The sequence below is a fragment of the Barbatula barbatula genome (genome assembly GCF_947034865.1).
Source record: "Barbatula barbatula genome assembly, chromosome: 4".
NCBI lineage: Eukaryota > Metazoa > Chordata > Actinopteri > Cypriniformes > Nemacheilidae > Barbatula > Barbatula barbatula.
This window is the reverse complement of record NC_136768.1, coordinates 24,279,108-24,295,146: the sequence shown is the minus strand read 5'-3', so window position 1 is coordinate 24,295,146 and position 16,039 is coordinate 24,279,108. Positions and strand designations below refer to the sequence as shown.

The following is a 16,039-nucleotide window of genomic DNA, read 5'->3' as shown; positions in this document are numbered from 1 at the left end:
TCGTATTCGTCTGCCACACATCTACGAAGACATCCTGCTCGCCTATAAGAGCTTGTCAAAGATTGAAGGGAAGGAGGTACATCCCCGAGGCACCTGTATGATACGGGAATGACAAAATTAGAACTGTATATGAAGTGCTTAGTGACGTTTATTACAAGCAATGTAGGCGCATAAAAAGGTATATGGGAATCCTACGTTGTATACGTGATGTTTACAGGAAATAGGTCAAGTTGGCCGAGTAGGTCTTCACGTACCGGTCCGTAGTTTGGTTTGATATTTTTACTCGGTAGCATGTAAGTGCAGATCACATGAGCACGCGCGCTAATCTGTCCCACTGTATAAACATGACTTTTCAGGGGCGTGTACAAAGGTACCAGTTGTGTTCTTAAAAGTACAGTCATGCATGCTCAACACTTGTTCTTCCACTAAGAAGCGCTCGGTCTCCAAAACAGCCAACTGGACTTTTACATTGGCGACCTTTCGGCATTCAAATCAATGGAGTTGTCTGGCATAGTGCAAACTCCAGCAAATGTGCACCCTAAGAACTTGCTCGCGTTGACGTATCTCACACATTATCACACGGACAACAACAACACCCCCACTGGGTTTCAAAGCACGGACACCACAATGTTTGTTTAAGCTTGAATTGTACTTCGAAATCGCTTTGCGTAACGTCTTCAAATTCCAAGTATCAGCGTTGGTCCGGTTCGGCACCTAGAGACAGTGGGAGTCTTTATTTTCGTATGAAATGAGTCGATGATGACAAAACCTAAACCCACAAATCTGCTTTAACAATGCATACGGTGCAAATCTATCATTTTTATTCTTCTTCATTTAGTTATAGTGTAAACAGTGACGGTGTTTCTGCTGTGGAAATAGACGAGATTTAGGAAACTTCTTCCACATTTGAGTTTATCCAGGTTGAAATGACTTGTTGGTACAGTACCAGTCTCTACCCGTCACATTGTTGCCTTTCAAGAGCACTTCATTTGTATTGTGTTCAAATCACACTTGAATTCATTCAACTGTTGTGTTCTTAGCTCTTCAAATAGTGTTCTGATGCTTGGATGCTTCTCTTTGCGAAAACTCTGATAGTGGAGAATTCTGTCATGTCATATGTCTGATGATTAGTTGACAGTCTTAAACCTGGAACAAGGCTATTAGACAGTTTACAGCAGGGGTCTTCAACTACTTTTCTCTGAGAGACATTTTTCACCATATCTTCATTTCTTCTGTTGCAATGTTGCAGTGTTCGGAGATGTGGCGTAGTCAGGACGTGCATTTCTTAAAGCACACCGTTCTTAAAGTCTCTCCACTTATTTGAAATGTTAAGGAGGGCCAGGTAAAGATCATTGGCGGGCCACATTTGGGCCATAATTGAATTTACAGCATAATTGAATAAACCACTACTCATGGGCCAAACAACAGGGTGCTTTGTCTTGTTATCCTCAAATCAACTTTTTTGGAGTGGTACTTGCCCATGCAAAAGTCTTTGCCACAATTGTCAGGGCACTGTCATGCTGTTGCTAAGTGCTAAGTCTTTTGAGTGGTCCTGGAGTAGCATGTTTAGATGGTTTTTTAGGGGGTCCGTGGTGGTGTTGGTTGCTGGCCCTGTGTGATGATACGATGGTCTGAAGGTGTTGCTCAGGTCAATTTAAAAGTCTATGGGTTTTTTTGTTTGTTTACCTTTATATCCTCAACTAAATCTAATCACTTATAGTTGTAACGCTAAAACAGTACGTTTAAGTATTCATGTTCATTTTCAAGTTCATGGCACAGAAATTTTGGAACTTCTTAACCATTTAACAGTAACAGTATTGCTTGGCTTAGCCAAACATTTTTAACCATTTTGAAACCAAAGGTATCGCTTTCTATAGGAAAGCAGTTAGACATTTTTGTTTGTGTACTTGTCAGGTCATTGCACTTGAGTTTTGCAATTGACACTCTAGGGGGGTATAAAAAAACAGCCAGGCAGACGCCGCACCCGTGAGTTTTCTTTTCTGTATATAGTTTATTGAAAGACCTTTAGAAATGTTATGGTTCTAAGCTTATAAGACGTTATCAATGGTACAGTCTATTCAGTATTACTTGCATGCTTGAGTAAGCCATTAATAATTGAAGCAAGGCTTTGGGCCTAACAACAGACTGCTTTGTCAAATTACTCTCCGAGTCAGTTGAATTGGTCCAGGGTTTATATTGAACATGATACAAGCATCATTGTTTGGTTTTGCCATTAGTTTGTTAGTGGTTCACATTTTTGACCCATTTTCTATTTACAATGTTTACTCTGAAGGGCAATTGGGCAAACATTTGTTATTGAGTAACTCAATTGAACTGAATTCTTATGCCCCTTTCGAAGAAACACTCCACTTGATCATAATTTCAAGTCATGCTTCTTGTTTCGCCCGACCATTTTATAGTTCTTCTACAATTCTGCTGTGCTTATTGTTATGGTAACATTTATTTTCATGTAGCATCAATGTTTTTGCTGTATATTTAGCTCATACGATATATTGGTATATTGCAAATAAACAAAAACTGGTAAAATGTTCACATATTTAAAAAAAAATGTCCGTTTACTCGAGCATGTGATTTGACTAGGACCGCCTAAATGTATACGCAAGTAAGGTGGGCCTACCTGTCAGTACAATAGGTTTGGGACCCGATGTTCCAAATATGGTAAAAGGCGTTACACCAGCAGACAGTGGACCTCAAGTTTACCATTTTGATAGGCCGATTGGGGACGGGTGGGGCTCGCAACCCCTCCATACCTTCAAAGTTGGGAACGGCAGAAAAAGTTGGCGTCATCGGGAGTTTTTTGCTTGCTTTTAAAACATTAATATAACAACGATTATGATCAATGAAATGAGGGAAGCATGAATCGTTATTACGAATAAAACGAGAAATCGCTTCACGTAAAAAGTATTTACTGTATCCTTATTACAATAACCATGGACAGAATTATGGTTACTGTTTTTGTCATTTACCCTTGCTAGACCGCAATTATGAAAAGGTGCTTTCTTCTAAAAACTTAAATCTACGTAATGGGTGAAAATGGGTGTTAATTGAAAAACGTAGACTTGTCTTTATGATAGTTAAAGTCAAATAATGTAACTGACTAAAGAAGTGTGATGACTAACTTCTAAGACTTACAGTACAACTGAACTGTATATTAAGTCGACATAAACGTAACAACTGTCTTAATTGCATGTCTTATTGTGAACTCATTTAAATATAATAACCAACGATGTAACGACTTTTTAACGGTTTTAACCACTCCCTTTCTTACCAGGCATCATGAACAGTCCTTTCATGAGGCACTTCATTTCTGGTGATAAGAGTCCCGCCCTACATTTTGATGATTCATATTTTGTTCAGATCGGATCTTTACACCCAAACAAAGTTGTCACTATTTGATATTTCAGAGTAAATCCTCTTGACAGCCGTATTTAGCTGCAATATGTACATGGTCATTGTGTGGCCGATTGGAATGGTTATGGAGTTTTGAACAACAGTGGGCTGACTACATTAAAATCAAGAGTTCTACCTTCTGTCTTTGCTTTAAGGTTTGCTCATGGCTATTTATGATGGAGTTAAATAGAAACAACCCTGAGAGCCATCTGTCATGTTAATTCATGATTCAGCACACTCTCGTGCACAAAGGGTTGGGTGGTTTCGTGTAGATGATGGCATTAGTGGATGTCTTTAGATTGATGGGTTTTTGTTTCCTTGCACACATGAGATGTCTGTTTATAGAGTTATGCGTGGATCTGTATTTACTCTGCATTATTCTTGAGATATAGTGATATTAAATATACATAGACTGGCATAAAAATCAAAGAGCCGCTAGATGAATGCATTGTTATTTATTATGCGTTGGTATTAGAAAGCGTTCAGGCTTGAATGCCAAATTCGCTGATGTGTACAGATGATGTGTACGAACAGACATAGTTCAAAAAGTGACATCATGACATGTTGATTTTTTTATACACTGTGACAGCAATCACTCATAAAGCAAACAGATTCTTTCCATTTTTAAAATGTTTGGTTATGATCTCATATTATCATGCGTCCGTGTTTTTATTATTGGTCATTTATTTTTCCCCGCTTGACCCATGGGGTGGCAGTTGAACACCATATGTGTCCATCCTGTCCGTGACCTCACATGTGTGCCGCGAGACCTTTGATCCAGGAAGTGGTTATCAGGCTGTCAACCAGTGTGGACGCTTCCTGTATTTGTGCAACTCAAACATAATTATTTCACACTTTCTGGTAATGCACAGCTGATTCTGCGAAAATGCCCCCATCATTCCTTATACTCGAGAGACATTTTCATCCTGTTAGGACAAACGCTTTCACTTTGGATATTAAAGCCACAATATGTAAATTTGAACCGCTAGATGGCGCACTTTCAAAATGACAACAAAAAGCGAAGCTAACGGACGTTGTGTAGGAGAGTGGAATTATGGGTCATGACGTTTTCACCATCCAGAGGCGTATGGAGATCGCTCATCATGTTCACGTAATGAATGAATTGTAGTCGTAATGAATTAGCTTGCTAGAAACGTGGAATGTAATGCTACTTATGCTATATGCTTCCACAACTGCGTGTCGCCGTAGCGTCTCCAACCGGAAACTGAGGGTCGTGCTGTCATGATTCACAGAGGAAGAACCCAATTGCAGGCAGACACGGATGGTGACGGGGTTAACAGAGATTTTAATATAAACACGGCAAAACAAACATCCACGATGGGAAAAAACTCTAACAAAACTTGATACAAAAACTGAAAACAAATACTTCCCACAAGGGGGGCAAAAATAAACAACCAGGAATAAAACAAGGAACTAGGAAACATACACACAATCCAACAGGAACCAGGGAACTAGGAAACAGGTACACAGGCAAGACAAGACTTAGGTACAGGAACAGCATACGAGTCTAACGAACGAGCACAAGAAAATAGACAAGAGGGCATTTTATAGGGAGACTAACAAAGGAGATAACAATGGGCAGGTGTGGGTACTGAAACACTCAGGGAAGGTTAACGAGACAAAAGGGCGGGAAACACTGACGAGACACGAGAAAGCACATGGCAAGTTAGAATCAAAACAAAGCCATGTCTTTCTCACACAAAACCTAAGGCTATGCCATGACTCCGCTGCAAGACCAAGAATAAACATGACATGATGGCGGAATCATGACACGTGCGGAGCACCGGATATTAAGTCACTGATATACGACAAATACAAGGGAGACAAGGGACGGGCCATTATTTAAAATAGGAATTTCTGTAGATTTGGACATTCTTGGTTACATCTGGCATAACGTAAGTCCACAACTGCATTAAATACATCACACTGTGCAAGTGATTTTTGGATATTTCGCAACAAAATTCTTCCATATTGTGGCTTTAATAGGCTCTATGTTACAACGTGTAAGAAAATAGGCTTGTTTGTACCTGTTCTTTAAAGTTAATTTGCAAGAGAACATCTATTAGTAGAAGAAAGGGAGGGTTGGTATGACAAATCCTGTTTCATCATATAAGTAATTCAATTTCATGGCAACGGTTATATACATTGGAATAATATTAGATAGCCGCTGTTTGATTTTCTGTGCGATTCGCATCAGAAGGTCTGTAAACGGTCTGAGGGTGTGTCTGTGGGTTTGTCTGCAACAAGGCTAGACAAAGGTAGGAGTTCATACACTGTGTATAGGGGAAAAATCCATAATTCCTAATTATTATAATTACAGTGAAATAACAGTCGTTGCCTTTGTCAGTCAGTGGCTTTAAACAGGTAGGACTTAAAAAACGGGTGTTGCTGTCTGCAGATTTTGATAATATTTTGTTACTGGATATCTGTTACTCAAATTTGCTATTTTACAACGAGTTATAAAACCAATTATTTCATAACAATATGACCTTATCCATTATCAATGCAATTGTGATACAGAATGAGACGCCAGCCTCCGCCCGCTTTAGGCTTCAGACCTGCTGTTCACAAACCTAAGGGTGACATCCATGGTTTTGTTAGTCTACGTTCCTAAAAACCTTAAACATTTCCGTTCATATTATTACTTTTCATTCCTATCATAGATTTTTCTTTGATTATTGATATAAGGTTGTCAAACATTTTATCGTGACTAATAACATCCTTAATAAAAGTCACATTATTATAATTAACATAAGTTAATAACACAGTTAACATAATGTATGTCAGCGTTCTGTGCATATTTATTTTGTATTTATGAACACATACACATGTATAAATATTTAGGAAAAATTTACATGTATTTTTTCATATTTACCAATAATTTCAATGATATAATTGTTTATTAATCTTTTGATTTTTCTCAAATATATGCATCTATGTGTATGTTTTTATAAATACAATATATGCACAGTACTCATTTATTATGACATTATAATACAATAATGTAAATACAAACTTTTTTCTGGATGCCATAAATCTTGCCCTATTTATAACAATAAATTCATTTAAAAGAGGCAAATAATGACTTTTTCTGTTATCTGTTGTTTTCAAGTGTAACTTCATTAAAGTAGAATCTATACATTAAACAGTTTATAATGTTCAGTCTCCCGTTGACCTGCCAACAGAAACGATGACTCGCTGGAAGAAATGAAAAAACTGGAAACTGAAGGGTGTCCTCACGTTTGTTGTTTTCGGGAACATTATGACAGTTCAATTCGGTATCAAAGAAAGTCGCAAACAAGGAGTAAGTATCATTGTGAGCAAAAAGCATAGGCTTGCAGGAGTCAGTACTTGTTCATTTGCATAAGTCTGCTTTATTGGAATTGCAATTTACTTTCCATTACACGGTTATTTACGGTCACCAGTTCTTGCATCACTCTGTGTCATTATGTGGTCATCTGAGAAGTTTAGAGAGGTCAAATGATCATTAGCAGACCAACTGGACCCTTTTGCCTTTGGAGAATGGCCAGATGACCTGCAGAGCACAGTCATACCCGGTTCAGTCATGGCTTTTTCTGGGAATCGGTGAAGCTGTGGAGACTTTGTCATTGTAATCGCAGTAATGAGGCCTGTGGCTTGACGTTAACAAGATCAGTCACATGATCAAGGCCTGTCAGAAGCCGATGTGCATTTCGTGTGTTTTAAACCGTGTGTGACCTTCTCTGCTATTTGTTTTTCGTCCACCTTTGCTGGTCGACTTAAAGTTAATTCCCCGGTCATGAACGTTAAAGGCGAATTACGCTTGTTAAGACAAAGTCGGGCCGAGTACCAAAACAACCTTGCAGCCAATCAGCGGTAAGGTCCACGTGACGGACATTGGTCGAGCCGAGCGCTGACGAAAGCGAAAGATGGGGTGGGGTGTGTTTGTTTTGGTGATTTGAACATGAACAACGGCTAAGAGAAATCGGACATCCCGGTTACATCGCATGATTCTCCTTACTGCGCAAACACACTTGTGTGTCTTGTCTTGCGATGGGACATCTCCGATGTCTCCAAAGTCAAGGGTCAAGACTGTCACCCTTGGCCTTATGCGTGCCTGCGCATTCTGCGCAGTTCATAGGGAACGCGTATTTCCAAAATCAACCATATTACGATGACAACCTTAGTCCATCGTAAAATCGCTTGTGGGCATTTAAATGGGTATCGTAAATGTTATTTCGCTCCAGTTAACCCTTAACCGCCGATGATGTCATCAAAAAGAGACCATACAACGACCCTGCCTCGGTGACTGTGTAATTATACATATTGTAAAAGATATTACGAGACATTTACAAGAGTGCGATACACTCCCATTTCCTCGGTGTTCACAAAACACTTCTGCACAAGGAGTTCACATTAGGCCCAACGTTTATTTGAAACCAACACGTAACACTAAAATTGCAAGCATTGCAATTGCAAAGCATTACATGTAACGCTCAAAATGCGAACGTGTAAGTTTGCATGCGCGAGATCTGTTCGCTGGTTCACATAAAGGATGTCCAGTGTTGGACATCTTGGATGAACGTCAGTTTAAGCCGTTCAAAGTCTGAACAAACGCTCTACTGACCAAGAAGAGAATGAACACCATCATAACAAACCAGATTTTAGCAAAAAATGTCACCGCTGTGTCTGTGAAACACTATAAAGACAGCACATAAGTCACATTTAGTTGACAGACTTTGGACCAAATTTTCATTTCATGAAAGTACAGCGCTGTTACGAATCTGACTGTGAACCATAATAACCCTACTGTAAAGTTCACTCGACTCTTTCCTTACAAAATAATCCTTTAATATTGAAATATGTTAAACGTACTAGGCAAAGCAGAGGTCATATAGATGAAAGGTTTAATAACGAAAACAGAAAATGGGAGTAAATGAATCCCAGGGCGTGACTGTTTACCTATCGGGTTGCCAGAGTTTCCTCTCTCTCACAGAGGGCCTCTGTTCATAAATGGAGTGTGTGTGTGGCATCATGCTGAATTTCCATACACAAACAGCAGTCACGATCCTCTTAAAGGGACGTTTACTCTACGTCACATGTTCGGACACAAATGACCATACTTCCATACCTCCTCTTTGCAAAAAAGACAATATTCTGTATGGAAGCTGCATTTTTTGTGTCTGTAGTTTCGGAGGCTTTGGATGCACAACACTTGAGACTGCGGTACAAAGGGCTGTCGCAACGTCAGATAACTGCAATTGTTGCACATCTTTGGAAACAACAGTATGTGCTGCATTTTACATCCACTGTCCTTGATCTGCACTCAATGTTACAGTAAAATGACATTTCTCCATCACTTGAGCCGTATTAGCTTTGTATTCTTTGTTGTTCAGTTTCCAGACTTTCCAGAGGGTCTTGCATCTACTTGCATTGAATAGATTAATTGTCATTAATAGTTATAATGTCAAAGCCTTAAAACAGACAATTAATCGGCATAACCGCAATTATTTCATAGACAATTAATCGGCATAATCGCAATTATTTAATAGACAATTAATCGGCATAAATCGCAATTATCTAATAGACAATCAATCGGCATAAATCGCAATTATTCAATAGACAATTAATCGTCAGTCAAATTTCATAATCGTTTCAGACAGCCCTAGCGATGAATGATGGCCCAAAAATCTAAATTCTGTCATCGTTTACTCTTGTTACAATGTGAGTAAATGGATACCCCTTTGTGTTCTATGGAAGAAAGAAAGTCATACAGGTTTGAAATGACAAGAGGGCAAGTAAATGATGACAGAGTGTTCATTATTGGGTGAACTATCCCTTTAAGGGTTTGATTTGATTTACTGTACATAAATCAGCTCTTCAGCACTGCTTGTTTTGCATGATTTATGGTGCGTTTTGAAAGGACCAAAGTGTAACTGAGTTTAGGCAAATGTAAAAGCCAAATGAAGAACGTTTAAAACTAAATAAAACCAAACCTAACCAAATCAAAATGTAAACGAATATGTTTAAGATTTGAAAATAAAAGAAATAGAAACGAATCCGGAAGTGCCTTTGGACTGTTGTTTACGTCTTCCAAAGTGGTCTATATGTTGATTTAACTAAGTGATATGCCAACACTCAACTGTACCAACCAAACATAAAACGCATGAATCAGTTAAAGGTTTTCTTTAAATGCTCTCTGTTTTTCAGGATCCGTCCACAGTTGGCAAAGGAAAAGATAGAAGGATGCCACATCTGTACCTTTTTGACCCCCGGGGAGCCCCAGGTGGTCCTGGGAAAGGACAAAGCCTTCACATTTGACTATGTGTTTGATATGGACTCGCAGCAGGAGGAGATCTACCGCAACTGCACCGAGAAACTTATCGAAGGATGCTTTGAAGGATATAATGCCACTATCTTTGCATATGGACAGGTGAGGTTAAAGCACTAAAGCGTTGTGGTGACATCTTCTAGAAGTCGACATTAAAATCGACAGATTACATTTTGCCTAATAACACTTTTTAATTGTGGTTTAAAATCACTGTGAAAAACCTTCACCCGTATGCTTTGAGGTTTTCATTAAAACAATTATAAATTTGAGAGAAAAGCGGCTTCATCACCATAACTATAAACCGTTTCATCGGATGTGCGCGCCGGGACTGCAGCGAACTTCCGGTCTGTCTAATAACATAACTATTTATATTTGATTTCATTTTATGTTATTATTTACTGTATAATAATTGTACTAAATAAACGATTTGTTGGATTTTGTTGTATGTTCATTTTATTAAATAAACAATTTGTTGAAAGGGTCCTGTAGTTTGGTCGCATTTAAAGAAACTGCATTGACATCTAGCGGTTGACCTTGGTATGGCAGTCTAAATTCAAAATATTGGAGAGACAAGTTTAGCCAAGTAGACGCTTCTCATCGGTTTCTTTTGCTTGTTATCAGAAATAATCTACAGGCACTCTTGTGTTTGTGAATGTGTACTGGAAGTCAAGGGAAGTCTACGAACGCACACATGCGCAATAAAGTTCGTTTATGTTGTCACTTTGAAACAGTCTAGAGAGACCAACAGTAATGTTAGAACTGATTTTGTCCTTTGGATTTACGATAAAACGCTACTCAAAATGTACATTTATCCAAAGTGACTACAAATAAAAAGAGGCCAATACAAAGAAAGCCTTAACAAAATGTAAGTGTACACGTTTAAAGTAAACACAACATTATCATACTACTTTGCACCAAATACAGTAAACAGTGTTTTTAATTTGTGTTACGATATGTCGATATAGTACGTCAAATACAGTAATGGTGTAAAATCGTATTTCAAAGAACAAGAAAAATCATGTTTAGCATTCCCGGACGGCTCAAAAGAAATCGAATGACTTTAACTTCATCTCAAATGTGTTACTTTTGGCAAGACGATTAACTATGTAAGTTTTCAAAATGTCTATTCACTGTCGTGACAACAAACACCTGGTTAGTGTTTATTTTACTGTTCGCTGCATGGTTCACAGGGCTAAGCTGCCTTTAGCTGTGATAATGTGGAACGTGCTACACATCAAGAAAAGCAAATAAGCCATGAAGCTTCTGTCAAAACCTGATCGACGGACACGTCCTGACAAGAAGCTGCGGGCCTTTTCATCAGACTAATGGATTACCAAGAGCCAAGCCCCTAAATCATAATACAATTTATATTTTGTCTTTTGATTTGTGAGAACGTTCCCTCTTGAGAACCCCAAACGTCTCATCCGTATTGCTCTGGCTATTTGTTCATTCTCCTGCTGTTGTTTAGGCTCTTCCTGTCAGCGTCTCTTTCACAGGGTGACGTGTGGACCGGCCTCTCCGTGTCATTCCTCTCTGTGTCTATAGCAACGGGGACCCCGAACCCCTTTTGTCTGTGGTCACCCCCCTCGGCTAGCCATGCTAACAGAAAACGTCTCTGCTTTGCATTTTTCACATGGCCATGAGTAAAATTGTTATGTTTCTTTAAAGATGTTGGGTAACAATGCATGGAAAAGGACTACGTGTATACGAATCAAATTAAATAGTCAAATTTAAGTGAATGTATATTTCATGTTACGCGCATTTTGTTTTTCTTAAAGGACTATGTCTACAGGACACATCTATCTTGACGTTTTAAAGCATTTTTTCATGTTTTCGTTGTTGTTCATTGTCTACATTGATTCTTTCCCAAAACATAACAATGGTTGGGGATTGTTTGGAGAAACTGACTTGAAAAACCCAATTTAGTTTTTATTTCTTTACACACTTCAATTTGTAATCCATTGACGTCCTTTATCTTTACAGACCGGTTCTGGGAAGACGCACACCATGGGCACAGGTTTTGATGTGAACGGTGATGTAGAGTTGGGAATAATCCCACGGGCGGTCAGTCACCTCTTCAGGGGCATCGAAGAGCGCAGGCAGGGCGCGACCGGACAGGGACGTCCCGCGCCTGAGTTTAAGATCAACGCCCAATTCTTAGAGGTAAAGCAACAAGCGCTGGTTTCTCAGTCATTCTTGTTTAATCTGAGCTCGGGAAACCACCTTTAGTGTTCCAGAGCCATGTGGCTCCTGATGAGTGACAGGCCTGGTATTTTTGGCCTTAATGGAAGTCGAGATGTTGTGTTATCTGTTCATATCAGCGCAGAGGTTTACATGTATACATTGACAATGCAGTTAGAGCTGCTGTCATGCCGGTAGCGGTGTTGACAGCGTGCCACAAATAGCACACGCTTGTTTTAACATTGGCAGAGATGGGAGATTTTCACGCAAGCCTCTACTTGGCTAATAAATTACACAAACCGCCGGCATGCGTTCAGCGGTCTAAGGTGGGACGTTTTGTTTCGTAGTTGTACAATGAAGAAGTCCTGGACCTGTTTGATTCCACCCGTGATGTGGAGGCCCGGAAGCAGAAATCCAACATTAAGATTCACGAGGACGCCAACGGAGGGATTTACACCGTGGGAGTCACAACACGTACCGTTAGCTCTGAAGCCGAGGTAAACATTTACAAACAGATATTGTTTTTTATGCAAATTCAAATGTCTGTGAGTTTATTTTGTCATTATTTTTATGTTATCAGTTCACATTAGTGCCGTCGCGATGAATCGATTCCAAAATAAACAAATATTTACATATATATGAATATTTATGTTTAAATATAATGTACGTTACGTTTAAATATGAATACACATTACTCATGTTTCTTAAATATATACATGTTTGGATTTATATATACAAATATGAATACACACCACACACAGATATATTATATAAACACAAAGCACTAGTTTACATATATTATTAAGTAATCCAAAAATATTATCACATCTTTTCTTAGTTTGTCTGTTTATAGGGTTATAAATAAGACCCCGTCACAAATTCATCTCTCTGTCTTTTGCAGATGATGCAGTGTCTCAGACTCGGTGCTCTATCTCGCACCACTGCCAGCACTCAGATGAACGTTCAGAGCTCGCGCTCGCATGCCATCTTCACCATCCACCTGTGCCAAGTTCGCGTCTGTGCCTCGGACAATGTGAGTGACGCCACCCAGCTGGAAAACGTTCTCCCTGCCGTTTCATACCGATCACAAAAACACGGATCGGTGAAGGACGCCAAATAATAATATGCTTTTAAATCTTTTGTTTCTGAACAAATGTTTGCGTGGTTGTAGCAAAGAAAAAGGAAATTGAAACGTTATCAGATAGTATGGCACTGTGGTTTACGTACCAATACATTTCTAGGGATGTTACAATATTATCGATACCGTGTTATCGCAATAGCAAAATTGTCTCAATATCATCGTGGTCACATGACTGTACGAGACGATAGGTCTTCCGGTTCTAACATAGAGAATGTTAGAAAAAATGATAGATGTTACCTTTTATTATTTGATTTTATAAAAGTTTTTTTTTTGGTCCATTGTCCTATGTCAAACTATAACTATGACGTCTAAGCTATGATGATAAAGGATGAATGATGCGGATAAAGGGGCATCCTATATGGCACTTTTCCAAGTCATCATTTGTCATTTTAAATCTTGTAATAAATACTTTACCGTGGATTCTATACCAAGGTATTACCGTACAGTGGAATTTTGATATAGTTACATCCCTAATAAATGCATTTTTACACTTGGGTATTCAGGTTTTTACCGTTGCATCAAGTTAAAAGCAAGCTGATCGGTCTTCCATCAGTGAGCTTTTCATGAGGTTGTTTTCCTTTCATTTTACAGGACACGGAGACGGATAACAGGCTGGCGAACGGATCCTCAGACATGAACGAGTTCGAGACGCTCACGGCCAAATTCCACTTTGTTGATTTAGCCGGCTCCGAGCGCCTGAAAAGAACGGGGGCCACCGGGGACAGGGCCAAGGAGGGCATCTCTATCAACTGCGGACTGGTAAGAGAAGAACTTTTCTTGTTTGTTTGTACATAAAATGTATTCGAACGTGAATGTTCAGATGCATTGAACGGTAAGTTTTGACGAACGTCTTTTTTTTTTCGTTCTTGTCATTTTTTGTCACGATATTTGATTAAACAGGTGGAAAATCCGATTTTATCGTTTTGTTATAGACTGTTTTAGCGGTAAAGTGTAAAGTGAGTTTCATATCAAATAAATCGTCATATTATAACCAAACACAGAACAAGGACTATTCATTTCTTCAGGGCTGATTTTTTTTGTGTACTTTGTACACTTTTTAAACTTTTTAAGGTATAATACTTACTTTTTGTCAAGTAGAATCAAATCATTAAAACGCGTAATGCTTTGAGCTACAAGGTATGTTCCAAGAGGCAAAATGTGAGAATGCCACTCCATATTACATACATGTACAGTATGTGCACCTGTATCTAGTAATACTGCCACCTGGCGGTTATTAATACAGAAAATTCCTTATGGATGTGAGACATTTTAATGTCTAATAATTCGGTTTCTTTTGTATTTCAGTTAGCTCTGGGCAATGTGATCAGCGCTTTGGGTGACCGGAGCAAACGTTCCACACACGTCCCTTACCGCGACGCCAAACTCACCCGCCTGCTTCAAGACTCCTTGGGAGGAAACAGGTGTGCACCCGTACATTATTTTCATTTCTTTTGAGACATTTTAATGTTGCCAAACATTTCCTGTCACATGCGACTTCCAGTCAGACGGTGATGATCGCCTGCATCAGCCCGTCAGACAGAGACTTCATGGAGACCCTGAACACGCTGAAGTATGCAAATCGCGCCCGCAACATCAAGAACACTGTGATGGTCAACCAGGACCGGGCCAGTCAGCAGATCAGCGCCTTGAGAGCGGAGATCGCCCGCTTGCAAATGGAGCTGATGGAGTACAAGACGGTTTGTTTTGGGATATTTCGATTTTGTGTCGTCGAACGTACAGTACATACAGCCGCAGTATTCCAAATTTCCAGATGTATCGTGGCCATTCAAGTCTATTGTCTGTTGAATTTCAACCAAAGTAATTCTCAGAAATGACATAAAGTCATGCAACAGCTATGTGAAAGACTGACACCTTGACAAGACATGAAATCTGTAATAAAAAGGCTATCATATTATTTTTTACTTTAACTAAATACAATAAACAATATTTGTATGGTTAAAAGTGAACATTAACTTATTTTCTTTGCCGTATTTGAGGACAGAAAAAATACGGAGCATCTTTTCTGTTGTTTGGTCCTGTTTCTCCAGTTTGATTTTCTGAAAAAATATTTGAAAGAAATGTTATTGGTAGTTCGCAGAATGAAACAAAAACGATAACTATACTGTAAACAGATTTTAACATTTTGAAATGGTCTCTTAATTTTTCCTCGGCTGAACATACATTAAACAGTTCCCAAAATTGAATGAAGGCATCTAAAGTAAAATATTTACACTTTCGGAAATCCAAATCATCCCAAGGTTATATTTCCGTCTAATGCAAAAGATGTATGTTAAGATGCTCAAATGTCATACATTTCTCAGGGGAAGCGTATGGTTGGCGAGGATGGATTGGAAAGCATAAATGACATGGTTCATGAGAACGCAATGTTGCAGACAGAAAACAACAACCTGCGGGTGCGAGTGAAAGCCATGCAGGAAACCATCGATGCCCAGCGAGCCAGACTGACCCAGCTACTGAGCGACCAGGCCAACCAGACCCTGGCCAGAGCAGGTGGGATTTTCAAAATACGACCTCTTTGGTTCATCTGATCTCTCAAGGGAGGATTACAGCAGAACAATGATTCTGCTCGTTTTACATACTCTACCTCGTGTCTGTATGTGAATGTGCTGAACTTTTCCACAGGCGAGGGCAATGAAGAGATCGGAAACATGATCCAAAATTACATCAAAGAGATCGAGGAGCTCAGGTAATGCACGCAAACCTATTTTGATTTGAAAGTAGTAAATAAAAGACTTGAGCATGCCATTAGGCGTGTAACGATTCGCCGTGAGCCATTGGAAAATCGATTATAATATGTGACGATTCAAGTCAGTTGAGATGTCAAATGAATCGCAATGCATGTTTTGAACTGCAGGGGCTGCTGTGTTTGCAAACGTGCAAAACGTGGATACGCTGATCTTTCTTAAAGTCCCTGTGAAACGGAAATTGCGCTCATTCTTACTTTCGTATTCTGA

The 16,039-nt window shown here is 39.2% G+C and overlaps 1 protein-coding gene across 5 annotated transcripts in view; it reads left to right on the top strand.

Annotated features, from left to right (window-relative positions):
• LOC306893064 (kinesin-like protein KIF21A) overlaps positions 1 to 16,039 on the top strand; it is a 32,697-nt gene that overhangs the window by 1,039 nt on the left and 15,619 nt on the right. For all 5 annotated transcript variants that reach the window (XM_079454558.1, XM_079454557.1, XM_079454556.1 and 2 more), the window contains exons 2-10: positions 9,622 to 9,844; positions 11,726 to 11,905; positions 12,271 to 12,420; positions 12,825 to 12,956; positions 13,656 to 13,823; positions 14,370 to 14,485; positions 14,566 to 14,761; positions 15,386 to 15,575; positions 15,708 to 15,771. In XM_079454558.1, coding sequence (XP_079310684.1) covers positions 9,622 to 9,844; positions 11,726 to 11,905; positions 12,271 to 12,420; positions 12,825 to 12,956; positions 13,656 to 13,823; positions 14,370 to 14,485; positions 14,566 to 14,761; positions 15,386 to 15,575; positions 15,708 to 15,771 — 1,419 coding nt within the window. The remainder of the gene's footprint in view (positions 1 to 9,621; positions 9,845 to 11,725; positions 11,906 to 12,270; positions 12,421 to 12,824; positions 12,957 to 13,655; positions 13,824 to 14,369; positions 14,486 to 14,565; positions 14,762 to 15,385; positions 15,576 to 15,707; positions 15,772 to 16,039) is intronic.